Source organism: Chiloscyllium punctatum, chromosome 12 (assembly GCF_047496795.1).
Source record: "Chiloscyllium punctatum isolate Juve2018m chromosome 12, sChiPun1.3, whole genome shotgun sequence".
NCBI classification, from domain to species: Eukaryota; Metazoa; Chordata; class Chondrichthyes; order Orectolobiformes; family Hemiscylliidae; genus Chiloscyllium; species Chiloscyllium punctatum.
The window spans coordinates 41613076-41631075 of record NC_092750.1 but is presented as its reverse complement, the minus strand read 5'-3'; the positions used below and the strand labels follow the sequence as shown (position 1 = coordinate 41631075).

The 18000-nt window shown below is 39.8% G+C and overlaps 1 protein-coding gene across 1 annotated transcript in view; it reads right to left on the bottom strand.

Annotated features, from left to right (window-relative positions):
* Positions 1 to 605: 605 nt before the first annotated feature.
* nampt2 (nicotinamide phosphoribosyltransferase 2) overlaps positions 606 to 18000 on the bottom strand; it is a 44003-nt gene continuing 26608 nt past the window's right edge. Inside the window, 6 exon segments of the mRNA XM_072581692.1 lie at positions 606 to 671; positions 1958 to 2083; positions 5058 to 5210; positions 5309 to 5428; positions 12601 to 12712; positions 14359 to 14489. Of these exon segments, the coding sequence (XP_072437793.1) occupies positions 606 to 671; positions 1958 to 2083; positions 5058 to 5210; positions 5309 to 5428; positions 12601 to 12712; positions 14359 to 14489 (708 nt within the window).

The window sequence follows — 18000 nt, the reverse complement described above, 5'->3', positions numbered from 1 at the left end:
ACACTTGCCAACACTTGGCCCATATCCCTCTGAACACTTCCTATTCATATACCCATCCAGATGCCTTTTCAATGTTGTAATTATACCAGCCTCCGCTACTTCCTCTGGCATTGCATTCCATACAATCACCACCCTCTGTGTGAAAAAAGTTGTCCCTTAGGTCCCTTTTAAATATTTCCCCTCCCACCCTTAACCTCTGACTTCTAGCTCTGGACTCCCCCACCTCAGGGAAAAGGGGTGTTTACCTTTTCCACACCTTTGCGAGTGGCACGGTGGCACAGTGGTTAGCACTGCTGCCTCACAGCACCAGAGACCCAGGTTCAATTCCCGCCTCAGGCAACTGTCTGTGTGGAGTTTGCACATTCTCCCCGTGTCTGCGTGGGTTTCCTCCGGGTGCTCGGGTTTCCTCCCACAGTCCAAAGATGTGCAGGTTAGGTAAATTGGTTGTGCTAAATTGCCCGTAGTGTTAGGTAAGGGGTAAATGTAGGGGTATGGGTGGGTTGTGCTTTGGTGGGGCGGTGTGGACTTGTTGGGCTGAAGGGCCTGTTTCCACACTGTAAGTAATCTAACCCTAACCTCTCATGATTTTATAAACCTCTATAAGGTTACCCCTCAGCCTCCACGTATTCTTGGAGAATATTTCCATTCTCAAAAACAGCAACCATGAGGTCCTAAAGACAAGTAAAATATTTTCTCCATAATTTAGAACTCATGCCTGAACATGTAATACAAATTTTAGGAAATTCCAGTTTGTACTGTAATGTTGGAATTAGTCCATTCCATTTAGAACGTGAACTTTCTGAAACCAAATCCTGCAGTTTGCATGCTATTAAACACAAGTAGTACATCTGCACTTCACAGAAATGCTCAAACTGAGTGAAACATTTTTGTGCAAGTTTTAAATATGCTAAAGCCGGAAAGTGGATATTTAGAACCAAGCCATTTTAATGGTACAATAAATGATCTTTAGAAGTGGATTTACTGAGAAACAGAAGAGACTAAAGTGAGAAATGTATTTCTTCTCCAAGAAATAGAGTTCATCAGAATTCAGTTCGTCTGGAGTTGGATGCACTACTTACCTTGAACACAGAACACAGAACAATACAGCGCAGAACAGGCCCTTCGGCCCTCAATGATGCACTGACTTGTGAACTAATCTAAGCCCATCCCCTGACACTATCCCATCATCATCTATGTGCTTATCCAAGGACTGTTTAAATGCCCCAAATGTGGCCGAGTTAACTACATTGGCAGGCAGGGCATTCATGCCCTTCCCACTCTGATTAAAGAACCTGCCTCTGACAACACTGAACCATGGGACGTATATATACTACTGCTAATTTTAAACTTCCAGTATTAATTTATTAACATATTATGATGTGTCTGTGTACACAAAAGGTAATACATAGCAAAAATATTTATCATTTTCAGGTGACACTACCTTTTAAAATTTAGGGAAAGTGTCTCTCTTGGGTGTGTCTACAGTTGTGTGGAGTACCGCAAATAACAACATTTGAAACTCACTCCTACGTAAGGTTAAACTTTGTGTATATTGTGATGTAGGAGGACAAAGTGAGGACTGCAGATGCTGGAGATCTGAGCTGAAAATGTGTTGCTGGAAAAGCGCAGCAGGTCAGGCAGCATCAAAGGAACAGGAGAATCGACGTTTTGGGCATAAGCCCTATATTGTGATGTACCTGACCCTGAATACCAACTCTTTCAGTTTTCAAATGCATTTGATCAGATTTCAGCCATCAAAACAGATAATTAGTTTAATCGAAAACTTGCTCCCAAATTTTCCCATGAAAGAGTTGCAGCTATTAATCTCAATTTGTATCTCAGTGGTATTTAAAGCTTTTCCTTTCTCTCCACTCTGCATACCCATCCCTTTCCCTTTGAGTAAAGCCACTGTTTCGACTCAAAGGATACAAGAATGAAAGTTATTAATTGGCCATACCTCCTCTGGATTCCCTTTCCCTTCTTGTACTGTTTCAATTGTTTGATCCGGATTTCTCCTCAGAGTTAGCTGCCCCCTCTTTGAATGTTTGATCCAATCAGTCACTGGCTGTTTATAGACATCCAGCTGATTATAAAACACACGAGGAGTTATGTGCTGAAACAAGGACAGGTGTTGTGGATTGTCACTTTTGCAATGCATGCACTGAATTAGGGTGTCGTGTGCCTACCTATGAGCCAAATGGCCGAGGTCCAAGTTCTACTGCTCCAGAGGTGTCTTGTAATAACTCTTGTAATAATTAGAGAATATCTGCATACACTGAATTAGTGAAATATTTAAAACCATCACACTTTGTCATGCTTTAAAAACAGCAACGTTCCCAAAAGCAAATATGATTAATGAAATAACAGTGGATGTTGAATGAATATTCTAATTGCATGTGCAGATAAAGTCGCCTAACTCCTCTGACCTAAACAGTATGGAATCTTTAAAGCACATCCAAGAGAGCTTTCTGTGCCAGTACGTGGATAGTCCACCTCAAGATGGGGCAGTGCTATATCTAATCTTCAGGAATGAAATCAGTCAAGTAGTTGCCATTTCATTGGGTGAGCATTTTGGGAATAGTGACTGTAACTGTGTAGGTTTCAAAGTCATTGTGGAAAAGGATAGTGCAGTTGTCAAGTGTCCAAATTGGGGAAGGCTAATTTCAATTTCGTTAGATAGTAGTAAACATAGACTGAGAGCAGTTATTTGCAGGTACATCTATATCTGAAAAGTGGGAGTCTTTTAAAAGTATTATAGTGAGAAGTCAGGACCAGCGTGTTCCTCTAAGAGTGAAGGGTAAAGGCAGCAAGTCAAAGAAACTCTGGCAAGAAAGCATATGTTCAAAAGTAGAAAGGGTGTAGAAATTTTCTTAAAAGGAAATTAGCAGGACAAAGAGGGGTCACAAAATCTTTGTGGCAGATGGGATCAAGAAAAACCTAAGGCTTTTTAAAAGTATATTAAGAGGATTACCAGGATTATCAGAGACCAAACAGACAACTTGTATGCGGAGTCAGTGGAAATGGGTGAGGTCTTAAGCAAATATTTCTCATCTTTATTCACAAAGACCAAAGATATTGGAGCCAGGGATATCGGTTGGAACAGGGAAGTTCCAGAAGACCTTAGATTTAATAAGGAGGGGGTATTAGATGTATTAAATAGGCATGCAGGTGCATTAATCCCCAGGCCCTGATGAGATGTATCTTAGGCTGCTGTGGAGGCATGGGAGGAGATTACTGTGGCCCTGGTGTATATATTTAATCATTTGCTGGCTATAAATGAAGTGCCAGATGACTGCAGGATAGCTAATGTAGTTCCTTTGTTCAAGGACAGGTAATGACAAACCAGTTCGATTGACATCAGTGTAAGGAAATTGTTGGAACAAATTCTGAAGGACAATCAATTTTGGAAAGGCAGAAATTAATCAGGGATAGTCAACACAAATTTGTTTCAGTGAGATTCTTTATAACTAATTTAGTTCAGTTTTTTGAAAAAACGATAAAGGTAGTGCAGCTGATGTGATTTACTTGGACTTCAGTCGGGCCTTTGAAGAAGTCTCATGTGAAGGCTGGTCCAGAAGGTAAGAGCTTACAGGGGTCAAGGCAAGTTGGCTAACTGGATCCAAAATTGACTTACAATAGGAAGTTGGGCAGCTGTTGCTTATGCCCAGTTCTTGTTGAAAATGTGTTTTAGAGCAGTTTCATCTTTGCTTTTCGTTTTGAAGAAGGCCTTAAAACAAACACTCAGCTAGCATTCTAAGAAGGTGAGTGTGGATTTCTTTTTTCACACCATTCAGACAGCTTTCCTGCTCCTGGCACTTCTACTCATGAAAAGCAAACGTTTAAAGAAAAATTGGAGCTCCCATTTTTCAAGTGTTCAGACACACCAAACCAATGATAATAGACAATTAGACAACTTGACTTCATTAACTGAAGTATAGACCATAAGAGCAGGAACTGCATAAATTATTAGTTCATAGAGTACTATTTGCAGCTCCAACCACTGCACTCGCAGAGGGATGTGATTTTATGAGAGGGTATAGATATTTGCAAGTAGGTTTCCAGGACTGGAGAATTCTGGTTATAAAGAGAGATTGGAGAGGCTAGGGCTGTTTTCTTTGGAACAGATAAGATTGGGGTGACCTAATTTAAGTATATAAAATTATAAAAGATTTTAGGAGGAGTGATAAACCTTACTTCCTTTGGTTGAGGAGGCCATAACCAGAAGCATAAATTTAGGGAAGGCGGTCAGAGGGGCTCAAGGGGATTATTTTTCACACAGAGTGGTGATAACCTGGACCTATTGTTCCTGGAAAGGCAGAAACCGTCAACATTTCAAAAAGTACATGGATATTCACTTGAAACACTGTAATGTCGAACAATATGGGTATGATGATTCTGAGTCTATTCAAATAGAAGGCTCTATTCAATGCAGTTAAAATATGTTCAAAAACAAGTATGTTTTAATGTAACTATAAAGCAAAAATTGCAAGTTTTTAATAATCTCTAAATCAGAAAACAGGTATGCTGTTTCAAGCCTTTAAGGTCATTTTAAAGCACCCACTTTGCAATAGCAATGACTGGTTGTGTATTTTGAAGGTCAGAATGGAATACCCAAAGTTTGCATGTCATTTAAGAAAGGTTGTTGAAAAGGGGACACATCCTGCTTTCAAGATCCTTCCCAAGTGGAAATGCATAATTAGAATTCACTTGCACACTGCTCACAACTTGCTGACTATAAAATGAAATGCTGAAATGGTTGAACAACCAGAAGCAGAGGCAGTGTGTGCCCAATTTCCAGTCTGCACTGCATAGCCTTGCAAAATGACGCAGACGCCTCTATATATTTCAAAATACTGGTGAATTGGAAAGCCATAACTATGAAAAAGCAATCAAAACTTGATGAAATATTTTATAGCTATTGATATGACACATGTGAATTCCATGGGACAACTCAAATGTGCCAGTCTGCTGATATTTCCTTGTAATACCCATCCAAATACTCAATTTCTTTTCCTGTTCTGTCAACTCTATTATGCATAACTCAAACCAGTAAGCACTTTTTTTTTAAACCCTTTTCCATTCTGTTCAACATAACTACACTTGAAAGAACAAGTTAGTGTATCTCTGTTCAGCTTCTGTAGAAGAGCCATACAGCAACCAAAAACAATGTTTTCTGTACTCCAGTATTCATTTTTAAGAGCTGTTAGGATCTGGAAGATAAAATAAAAATCCAGATTTCAAAGTGAACATCTGTAGATGAAGTTAATTTACGACACCAATAAAAAAAAAGGAAAAAGAATCCATGTACATTTTCTACTGAGAGTAGATTTATAGCAGCTCCTGAAAAGACTTGGATGAAAGATGGTAGTAGCGTGTAGCCCTGACAGTTAAAGGTACTTCCAAAAACTTCTGCCAATATTCTCAGGACCTGCACGGATGAGAAGATATGCATTGCTTTTTTTTTTGCTGAATAATCTCTTAAGACATCATTTTTAAAAATATGTCATGGTCTGTATTAAAATATGTATCACTTCTGCTCGATCACTACTAAGCCTCATAAACATTAATGAATTTAATAATTTAGCCATGGCAAAAGTATGCTTTGTATTGTTTACAAGGTTTTACAGATGCATTTTGATAATGATCCATATTAAGTTCTTTGTAAATAATACTGATCTACATAAATAAACCAAGAGTAAGGCAAATAATCCCTGTCAACATTACTTAAAGAATTTCCTAATCAAAATTCTGGTCAATTGATCACTTCTTGCATAAAAAGGAACATGTTATGTGGGGACTGAGTCATATTTAGATGCTTGAGTTCAAGTTCAGCCCAGGATAAAAAGGAAATCTTTTATCATTCTGACAACTATCAGCAACCTGAATTATATTCAAAAAGCATTGCTGTGCTTTTGTCATTTTTGGCAAAGTTGACTTTATGGCTATCCTAAAGGGACTGGAGAATTATCCATTTTGAGATGACTGGAGTCATGTATGTGCCAGACCAAAGAATAAAGCAAGTTTGCTTTTCTCAAGTACAAGTGAGCCAGTTGCATGTTATCAATGACAATGATCCAACAGTTAACTGACATTATAATTCCAAATATTTTTTGAAAATGAATTTTAAATTCTGAAATTATCCTTGTAGGGGTTGATAAAATATTGTGCAGAGTATTAGTCCTCCAGTTTACAAATTCTGTAACTTAAACACAACACCCCATATTCCAACCAAGGCTAAGTAGTCTAATTCCAATTTCAATGATGTTTGTCTAAAGTTATTCATTAACTTGTAAAATATTTCTGTAGTGATTTATTTGAGAAACAGTTTGAGAGGGCTACTTTGGCAGCATAACTCGTCTTTATTTGTTTTTAAATTTTATTACCTAGCAAGGTAGGCGATTGTAGCTCAAGGTTTCTGTTAGCACTTCCTGGATTAGAGATTCTTTTTAGCCTAGAGGGGGAGGTTTATTTGTTTCAGTTTTACTTTGCTTTGGGTAGTACTGTGCTCATGAGAAGAGGAGAGTATAATAAAACTAAATTACATTAGAGTAAGGAGTTTGTGATAGTCCCAGTCGGAAAGTATTGGGATAAAACCCTGAAGAGGGCTTTATTGAGTTTGTTTAAACTCAGTTGGATGATGGTCTCAGGAATACGCCCATCAGAGGTTACAGTCCAGGAGTTTGAATCAGCATTTCCTTCGATCTATCGAGGTGATAGAGAAAGGAATTCCATTTGGTGTACTATAGAGGCATTGCTGTTGGATACTACACAAGGGATGTTGATTTTTAAAAATCTTATAATGGAATGTTTTGGGATTATACTTTGTGTGTTTAAAAGTCTTTTAATTTGTACCATACGCAAATAGATTAATTCATTCTATTTTATTTTATTTTTGCTTAATAAACTTGTTTTACTGTTAATACAAAATCTGCAATATTGTGTGCTCCTGTCTTGGTGAGAAACCACCTTGTAAAAATCAAACGAAAACAAAACATAATCTAGCAAACTAGATTTCAGTCTGGGATCTGAGTTGTCCAGTAATAACATCAGCTGGGATCATAATCTTGTCATATCCTGCTAAAACTATACACTTTCCTAGAGCTTCAGTCCCATCAAAATCCTGTCTAGTTGTACTAGTGATGAGAAGGTGCCAGTGTAGGACTGGGATGGACAAAGTTAAAAATCACACAACACCAAGTCATAGTCCAACAGATTTATTTGGGAGTACTAGCTTTTGGAGCGCTGCTGCTTCGTCAGGTAGCTAGTGGTGCAGGATCATCGGACACAGAATTTATAGCACAAGATCATTGTATCATGCAACTGATACGATATATTGAACAAACCTAGATTGCTATTAAGTCTTTCATCTTTTAGAATCAGTCGCAAGTTTCGATTTATTAGTATCTAAATCTTAGAATTTCTTTCACGTCACATTCCCGAGATAACTTAAGGTTTTATTTAAAAAAGGCATTAAAGGTGTGAGGTTAGAGTCTGTCTGTGTTCCAATCTTGAGTCAGAGTAGTTCTATTTCCAAAGTAGGAATTTATAAAATGTCACATGGATTGACTGCTGACAGATTGTGTGCTTTTTGAGCAAAATAGAATATATCTGCAAATAAAATTCTGCAAATGCAAATTTACCTCATAGACTTATATATATATGTGTGCATGCATGTGAGGGAGAGAGACTATGTGGGAGATAGTGTGAGTGCATGTGTGTGTCCATGCGTGCGTGCTTGATTGAGTGTGTCTGTGAGTGTGACAGAGTATAAGCCTGTGAGAGGGTGTATGCTTGGGTGTGAGTATGGGGGTATGTGTGTGTGTCTGAGAGAGCATGTGTGTGAGAGAGGGTCTGCGTGAGTGTGAGTATGTAAGGGTGTGTGTGTATGCATGCTTGTGTGTGAGGGTGTGTGAAAGCGTGTATTGTGTAGTCGGGTCACCTTTAATGTGACATGAACCCCAGGTCCTGGTTGAGGCCATCCTCATGAGTGTCGAAGTGGGCTATCAGCCTCTGCACAGCCACTCTGCATTGTTGCATATCCTGAAGTCCGCCTTGAAAAACGGTCACCCGAATATCCGAGGCTGAATATCTCTGACCGCTGAAGTAGCGTTTCCCGACAGGGATGGAACATCCCTGTCTGGCAATTGTTGATGTTATCCATTCATCCATTGTCATTGCGTCTGCTTTGTCTTGCCAATTTACCATGCCTCGGGGCATCCTTGCCTCCAGCGTATGAGATAGACAACGTTGGCCGAGTCACATGAGAAGCTATGCATAATGGTGGTATCCATGATGACACTCTGACACGTTTTGCAGTGGTTGCTATGACAGGGTTCTAAGGTGTCATGGTCAATGCTGTCCTGAAAGCTGGGCAGTTTGCTGCGAACAATGGTCTGTTTAAGGTTTGCCGGTTGTTTAAAGGTGAGAAGTGGATGCGTAGGAAAGGTCTTGGCGAGGTGCGCATCCTCATTGATAATGTGTTGCAGGCTGTGAAGAACATGTGCTATTCATTCTGTGTTTTATGATCCTGCCCCACTAGCTACCTGATGAAGGAGCAGTGCTCTGAAAACTAGTGCTTCCGAATAAACCTGTTGGACTATAACCCGGTGTTGTGTGATTTTTAACAGTTGTACTAAGGTTTCCCTACATTTATACTCCATCACCCTTACAATAAAGGCCAACATTCTATGTCTTCTTAATTATTTGCTGTATCCTCATACTAATATTTTGTATTTCATGCATGAGGACACTCTAATCCTTCTGTAATGCTGCATTCAGCATGCATTGATTGCTTTTTCTTTCATTTTGTTACAGATTGTTATACCTTCAGAGAATACTCACAAATACGTCAAATGCAAGTTTTATTTTGTAAAACTACTGTTCGGGCTGCTCATAGCTGAAACAGCACAAAATGGCTGAAAGTGGGTATCAGTTGACTTAAAATGGCGAAGGAAGAGTTTTAGCTGAAACAACAGCTTCAATAGTCTGCTGTTTGAAGCTAAAGTATAAACAAAAGCAATTGTAACCTTCATGGAGGAAGCATATCCAAGGTTACAAGATCAAGATAACACACAATGGCTCTTGTGAAATACACACAATGAACTCTGGTTAAACTGAAGTAGATGCAGCTGCTTGTATCGATATGGTTTGATAAGGTACATCCTTGAGAAATGTTGATAGAAACTCCTTTTCAAGTTCATCCAAAGTTTAGCATGGGATAGAAAGAAAGAGACTGACCTAATTACTTCAGAACTTCAGGTATACAAGCATTAAATGATTTCCTGTGGATATTCAGTCGAAGGCAGCTAGAAAAGGACCTTTCCTATGAGCAGAAATTATTGCAGTGGCCTAAAGTCTGGAAAGTAACTGAATACAATGCATTGTGAAGGCCCAAGGGTAATGAATAAGGGTGTCTGTTAAACATCATGAAATCATAAGATGAGCTAAAGATGAACTGTCAAATAATTAACCTGATTGAATCAATTAATAATACAATTGGTTTGTATCAGCCAAAGGCAGTCTAAAAGTAAATCTATAACAAGTGTATATTTTCATTTGTTCAGTGGAGAAGCCCCTCGCGTGCACAGAGATTTTCTCCCCATCGATGCACAACAATAAACACTTTGATGCTGGAAGTGAACCTGGGTGTCAAATGATTGATTTCGCCAATCTGACCCAAGACTATATTCACATTTACAAATTAACAACCTGTGTTTGGAGTCAAAAGATATAGCTGAGATTTTAAATAAGTGCTTTGCATCTGTATTCACTGTCGAGAAGGAAATTAGGGCGAGGGACTGTGATATTAATTAACACTGAGGGCGAGGAGAGATTAGCATTTTAGCAGACTTGGAAATGGATACACCCCCAGGTCCATACAAGATGTATCCAGGCTGCTGTGGAAGGCAAGGGAGAAGATTGCAGGGGCCCTGAATTAATTTTCAAATCCTCTCTGACCAAAGGAGGAGTGCCAGAGGACTGGAGGACAGCTAATGCACTACTGTTATTCAAGAAAGACGATAGGGATACATCAGGAAACTGCAAGCCAACAATTGATTGCAGCAGCTGTGCTAGGGAAACTATTGGAAAAATTCTGACAGACTCCCATTTGGACAGACAAGGACTAATCAAGGAAAGTCAGCATGGTTTTGACAAGGGGAGTTTACGTCTAACAAATTTGACTGAATTTTCTGAGGAGGTGACAAAATGTGTAGGTCAGGGAAATGCAGTTGATGTAGTCTACATCTTTTTGAAAATTGATTAAGAAGCTAACAGTCCAAGGGATTCCAGGCCATTTGGTGAATTGGATGCAAAATGGGCTTAGTGAGAGGAAGCAGAGGGCAATGATAAAATCTTGTTTTTGTGACTGGGCGCCTGTGTCCAGAGGCATACCACTGAGTTCAGTGCTGGGTCTCTTGTGGTTTGTTGTTTACATTAATGATTCAGACGTGAATGTAGGATGTACATAAGTTCGCAGATGACACAAAAATTAGTGGTGTGACAAACAGCAAGGAAGAAAACCTTAGACTTCATGATAATATAGAAGGGCGGGTCAGATGAACTGAACAATGACAAATAGAATATAATCCTGAAAAGTATGAGGTGATGGATTTTGGGACGACTAATAAAACAAGGGAGCACATGTTGAATGGTAAGACCCAAAATTAAAACATAGCACCACCTGTGCTTGGCCAAAGATTCTTGAAGGCAGCACCACAATAGACAAGGTAGTTGAGAAGGCATTTGGAATAGCTGCCTTTATTAATCAAGAGATTAAATACAGAGCACGAAAGTTATATGGAGCTGTATGTGCCATTAGTTAGGCTGCAGCTGGATTACTGTGTGCAGTTCTGGTCAGCTCACTATCGAAAGGATATGATTACCTCAAGAGAGTTCAGAAGAGATTCACCAGGATGTTGGCAGGGCTTTACCGATTTAGATATGAAGGGAGATTTAAATAGTTTGGGATTGTTCTCCTTAAATAGAGAAGGCTAAGGTGATGTGTACAAAGTTGTGAGGAGCATGGAAAGAGTAGAATCATTTCCCATAGTAGAGGGGTTAATAACTAGGGGCCACAGTTTTAAGTTAAGGGCTAGGAAGATTTGTGGGGATTTAAGGAAAGAATTTTCACCAAGAGAGTTGTAGATATCTTAAGCTAAAACAGTGGTAAAAATAGGAACCCTTAAGACAATAAATTATTATTTAAATGAACATTTGAAATATCACATAGAATAACTAGTAGCCATGCTGAGAAATGGTATTACAACAGATGATGTTTGATGATTGACATTGACATGATTGGTCAAGGGGCCTCTTCCTGTGATTAGAAACACTATGAACATCAGGTGCAAGCAAACCATGTGACTGATACACATCCTCCTCCATGGTGCAATGGCAGCAGGGTGTACTTGTACAAAACTTTTTGCAGCAACTTGCCAAGATTCCGTTGAAAACACTTTCAAACCCTGTGACCTCGAGAATATTGGAAAACAAGCCTAATCAGTACAATCCCCTACAAGTCAGATGTAATCATGACTTGGAACTATACCAATGTTCTTTACTTGCATTAGGTCAAAACCCTGGAACTCCCTTGGAATTCAATATGGCAACTCTTGAACCACATTCTCAAAAACAATTAGGAATGGGCAATAAATGCAGGTCTTGTCAGCAATGCCCAAAGCTCATAAACAAGTATTTATAAAAAAACACATTTAGAGGTCTTGCTTAGTAATCACATGTTCTTCTCATTTCCTTGTCCTGAAAGCTTGAATAAAGCCTCTGCCTGAACAGACTGAATTATGTCCATCACCACTCTCCTACTCCTTCATTAAAATAACAATTAAACTCATTGGTCTGGGTGTTTTGGATGGTGGGGTTTCCCACCCTGCTGCATAAACATTCAACAAGGAATGTCTTTCTGCCTCGCAGCCATACAGGAAGCATTAATTGTCAGGAGACAGGATTTCCATCAACAGTTAACAGGGAGTCTTGCTGCTGCCAGCCAATCAGATTGGCTAGCAGCTATGTGCTCTGAGAGCACTGGAATACTACTTGGCAGGCATGACAAGCAGTCCCCAGATCCAAAGCCCCAGAGTCCAGGACCAGCTAAGCGCAACTGGCCTCAAGGTGGGATTGGAAAGTGAAGCCAGAGGAGGTGGGGAGGGAGAGGTGAGTTTCTTGTTGGAGGGAACAGAGGTGAAAGGAGAATCAAGGGGGGGTAGAGGTCGGGAAATGTGGAAAAGAAGCTGGTGAGGGAGGCACCTGCACTCTTTCCCAACTAAAGAATAAACAGGATGAGTTGTTCCATTTCTCCACCAACCCTAAACTCTTTGTGATAGCCTCAAAAGCGAGTGCGGCAGGAAGCAGCCCATTAATGTCCAGTAATTGCCCTTTTAAAGGCCTCAATTGGGGTCAGGGTAGGTGGGTTGGCTGAGGCTATGTCCATCCTATCGTAAAATTGTGGGAAGGTGAGGACTGGGGGACGGCAGAAGGGAGGGTTTTAGCGGCTTTCCCCTACAATTCTCCATTTACCTCTGTTCCCTCCAACAAGAAACTCACATCTCCCTCCCCACCTCCTCTGGCCTCACTTTCCCATCCCACCTTGAGGCCACTTGCATTTAGCTGGTCCTGGACTCTGGGGCTTTGGATCTGGGGACTGCAATCTGATTGGCAGGCCGATAAACCTGCTAGACTTTGACCATTAGTGTGACTTCTATATCAATAATAAAGTTAAAAATCACACAACACCATGTTATAGTCCAACAGGTTTAATTGGAAGCACTAGCTTTCAGAGCATTATCCCTTCATTAGGTGGTTCCACCCGGATGAAGGAGCAGCGCTTTAAAAGCTAGTGCTTCCAATTAAACCTGTTGGACTATAACCTGGTGCTGTGTGATTTTTAACTTTGTTCACCCCAGTCCAACACCAGCATCTCCAAATCATATCAATAATAGGCTGGCATTACATTATCATCAAGTAAGAATGTGTGGAACTGGAAATCAAGTGTACCAGGGTTAAGTGACTTGAGACTCTAATTTATTCATTGGAGAGAGTTTATAAAACCGCTAAATAAATTAACTTTAATTTTTGTGGAGCTAGAAGGAATAATAGATACCCTCTCCTATGTCCATGAAATGTCTTCTGGCTCAAAGCTGCCTACTTAGAAAATGGCTTCCCTCTTAAGACCTTGACCTGCCACCCAACACAATAACAGTATGAGCCAATATCTTATCAGCAAACAGTAGCAGTTTACTATCAGCAATTGCATGAGGTCCAAACCCCAAAATGTACATCAGTGTCCCATATAGAGGGTCTATTAAATGAATGAACAGGAAATATATTTTGACCAGCAACTGATTCAGGGAAGTACATTCATCAAGGCAACAGGAAAACACATCAAATTAATGAAGGAACCTTTAATGTGCATCAAAGCATTCAGTTACCATCTTATTAACCACTTAGCACCAATCTGCACTTTCAGAGCAGCACTGTTAAATTATATGCTCAAATCCTTGATGGGGTTGACCCTACAATTTTGTCACTCAAAAGCAAGTTTGCTACCAGCTGAGCCTCATTCAAGATTTGTACTAATTTCAAGATTAAATGACAATTTACAGCAATTGAATTTTAAGACATCACATACTTTTCAGCAAAATCCTACAGAGATAATTTGTAGAACAACTTTCACTTTAAAAGGCTAACGCGATCTTGCATTCAGTATTACATTTAGTGGGACAGCCAATTACAATTTGTAATGGCAATTTGTAATGAATAACTATTATGCACCAGATGTAACTTCTGACAATAATGCTATAAAATACACTTTAAAAACAAACCTAACTCAGTTATTAATCTATTTATTAAAATCACAATTCCTTTTCTTAGCTGAGATGTATGAAAACAACAAGTTTCAATTGTTATTGGAATCTAGTATCTTGAGAAGAATCACTGACACCACAATCAGGACAGGAGATAAATAAAACAAAGACCTAACTAGAAACATCAATGTATTAATTGCAGTGATCTGTAAGGTATAATAAAATGCATTAAAAAGATTACCAGTTACACCTGCATTTTGTAATGAATACATGGAATTAATTCCAAAAAATCATACTTTACTACATTAAAGCAATATAAAAATAGTTCATGAAAACAAAATCATAACTGTCAAATAACATATACACAAGCAAGTTAATGAATGTTTTCTGAAATAGGAACAAAACTATGTTCATGGAATTAAATCAGATTGTAAGCACTTGGTTACAATTTTATTTTGCATCAAAGCTTACTGCAGATTCATCACTTCATATTACAAAACTTCAGATTCTGCTGGACAATCTGCTCTAGGAAGCTCATTACCTGAGTTTTGCGGCTGGGATTGAAAATCCAGCCATTTTGCATTTGTAAAACTGTTGAGCCGTCAAAAGTCCTGCAACTGTGTCTGTGTTTTGCAAACTTACCAAGTGGGCTGCACCTCTGAGTGCTGTAGACTGTAAGGAAAGTTAAATGGAAAATCAGAAATCAAAATAACGAAGAATTAGAGCTGGCACAGAGAATCAACATCACTAATATAGCTTGTATAAACCCTTACTGCAATTAGAATTATGATTCAATTAGAGTCATAAAGTTGATTTTCAATTTCCACCTGGAGCTGGGTTGCCCACTTAAATATTCCAATAAGATTAAAACCTTCACATTCAACCTGTTTGCAAGATACTGTAGAATGTAATCATAAAATCGATATAGCACAAAAGGAGGTCGTTAAGGCTGTTGTGCTACCTCTGCAACAAGAGATCAGTAACTCCCAGGTTTCAACCCTTTGCCTCGTGACCAGGAATTTTTTTTCTCTTCAGGTCCTTTTTCAGTTCCCTTTGGAAAATCTACTTGAACTTGCCTCCACGACTCTCAGATGATGCATTCCAGATGCTAAATGCTCACTGCATGAATGATTATCCTCATGTCACAATTGCTTCTTTTACCCAGCAACCTCTGTTTCCATTGGTTGAAGGATTGAGAAACAGTCTCCCTATCCACACTGTCCATATCCCTCATAGCTTTAGTACATTATCAAATCTCCTCTCAGCCTTCTCTTCTGCAAGGAGACAAATCTAAGCTTGCATCTGAGGTTTCTCAGTCTCAATGAGGACCAGTCTCATTAACGTTTCCTGCACCATCTCGAATATATCATTCCTAAAGTGCAGTGCACAGAATTGGATGCACTGGGTAGAATTTCTTGCATTAGCAAGAAAGTTAGGAAAAGATAGCAAAAAATGGAAAATTCAGATTCTTGATACAGAGGAAAAATAAATTCTGATTTTCACTGCTAATTTTGAATCTTGCTATTGAGTGGTAACTACCTTATTTCCAGGCATTTGTTCCTCATAATTAACTAATATCACTTCTTCTATTCAGCTCACAAGTGGCCATTGACGTGAGAAATTAGACGCTGCCAATTCTCATCATGGAAGTCGGAGCAGTTGCCTGGTGACAGCAACTCAGCACTTCTATCTCTGGGCCTTCAGAAACCCACCACCATTTCCCTGCATGCTCTATGGACACAGCTCCTTCCATGTTTTGTCCACACAAGTTGGCATTGCCAAACTGCCAACCTCATAGAAAATGAGGACTGCAGATGCTGGAGATCTGCCAATCTCACCACATCTTCATGGCTGCTTATGGACTAAATCATGCACTTTAGCCCTTCAGGATTTCATTTTGGAACTCAAGAACACTTGTAACTTATATCCTGAGGGAATGTTTAAGTTAAAGGGAGTAATTCAAGGTAGAAGAGTGGGATTTCATAGAGTATTTGGGGGAATCTGCAGGAGGAGTTCTCACAAGTGACAATCATTCTGGCCTCTACATGGAGAGAGTGGATGACCAAAACGGCATGGTAATTTGCAAAGCCATGAACTCTGAGAGTAAGTTGAGGACAAACTAACCATGATGTAAATGGAATAAATGGCAAGTGGGATGGGAAAAAGGTCAATGGGAACCCAGGAGCAGCAACTCAAAAGAGAATACGAAGGTGAGGAGATCAGCCTGTACCTCAGGTGGAGCATGCAAGTCACTCACATAGCTGAAACCTCACTGTCTTTTATTCAACTTCAACTCTGTAACAACAAGAGAAAATAGCTGCCACCATATGTAGAGAAGACAATGTAAATCAGGGATTATCTTTGGAGATGGATTGCAATTCTTTGAAATATGTGACCCTGTCGGGGAAACCCTATTCCTATGTAGCCATTGATTCACTCATGCCACCCACCTGATATTAAATTGTAATTCATCAGCAATTCATCTGTCTGCAACAATGAACATAGAAAATTATGACCTCAAGCAATCATGGCTATTAAAGAAAATTGCATTCCTTATCATGTCAAATAAATAAATGTAATCAGATGTTGTCTTAAAAGCTGTCTTCCTTGTGACCTTGGTGCTCAGGTGAAAACTGTGTTGAAAGAGGGAGCAATTACAACATTATCAGTAAGCCCAGTAGGAAGAGCAGCGTCCACTGAATGCTGCATAACCTCCAGAGAAAAAGGCAGCAGGTGAAGCTCCCCGGGGGAGGCAGAGGGGAATAAATAGATGCCTCATATACTGACTTTGCTGTAATTTTCTGCAGGAGGGTCTGTGCTTAGAAGGAATGACTGGTTATCCCATCCTGTGGCTATCAAGGTTAAAACTTCCTTTCACTTTTATGCGAGCAGCTTGATCAAAGGAGCAACTGAGGACCTGCGTGACATTTCCGAATCCTTAATTCCTAAACCATCAAAGATGTCACCAATGCCGTTTTCTACAGATTGTACCAGTTTATATCCTTCTCTTGTGAGGATTCTCCAACATTGCCACAATCCTCTAGAGGTTGGGCACTAAAGACTGCATCCATGTTGCTTTGAGAGCATCCTTGCACTGATCTATAGCATTCTTAACAGAAAATGGGGATGGGGTAGGTAAAAAGCATTGACATGTTTGATCATTCATTATCACATTCAATGGTGGAACAGGTTGAACAGGCTGATTGGGAAAATCGGCGTTTCCGGCATTATCCCTTCGTTGATTTTCCTGCTTCTTGGATGCTGCCTGACGTGCTGTGTTTTTCCAGCACCACACTCTCCACTCTAATCTCCAGCATCTGCAGTCCTCACTTTCACCTCACTGCCACCTGAACGGGTTGATTGACCTGCTCCTGTTCCTATGTTCCTAAAATGCTTCCATTCTGCCAGTGTTGAGCCACGTGTGATCATCAATGCCAGATTTTGGAGGAGTCCACCAGATACTCTCGGTGCTGCCATATGTGTACATATTGGAGAACTCATAGGTTCCTGCTTATTTCAAAGTTCCTCAGGCTATATTGGGATGGCTGCTGGCCAACAAGTGGCATCCTCTCCAAACATGGCTTATGATGTGACAAAACCCTTAAGGGGAAGATTTTTCCAGGACCATAGTGAAACAGACACCTAGCCTCTGTAGAATGAGTTTCAATACCCAGACTGCTCTGGGGGGCTTTTGCAGTATCGCCCAGAAATGGTGTGCTGTGTCATTCCGGCACGTTATACTTTCATAACTTGTGTCAACAAAGTGAGATGTCCCAGTGCAGAGAAAATGAGGGTCTGCAGCAATCTTCTGAGGATGAAAAATATAAGAGTTAGAGCATGGGATGTGGAGACTATAATAGAGCTATGCGTTGTCAATCTCAAGAAGTCAGTCAGAGCCCATTGAAACCTGGATCCAGGATGAATGTGCTATATCTGGGCTTCCTTTCATGGTGTAACCTTCTGTTGGATACATGGCAAACAGCCTCTAGTCCATTCAAGGTACATGTGGACCTGGAGTTAAACTAAAGCATCAGTCAGAAAGATATATGAATGTTGTTCAGTGAAGTGTCTTCCATAACAGGCAGAAGGATGGGAACAATTCTGAGGGATCTTCTTCTCATTCTTCCACTGTTAATTAACTTTCAGTGTTTCTGAGTTCACTGGCACTGCTGCATTGCCCTGA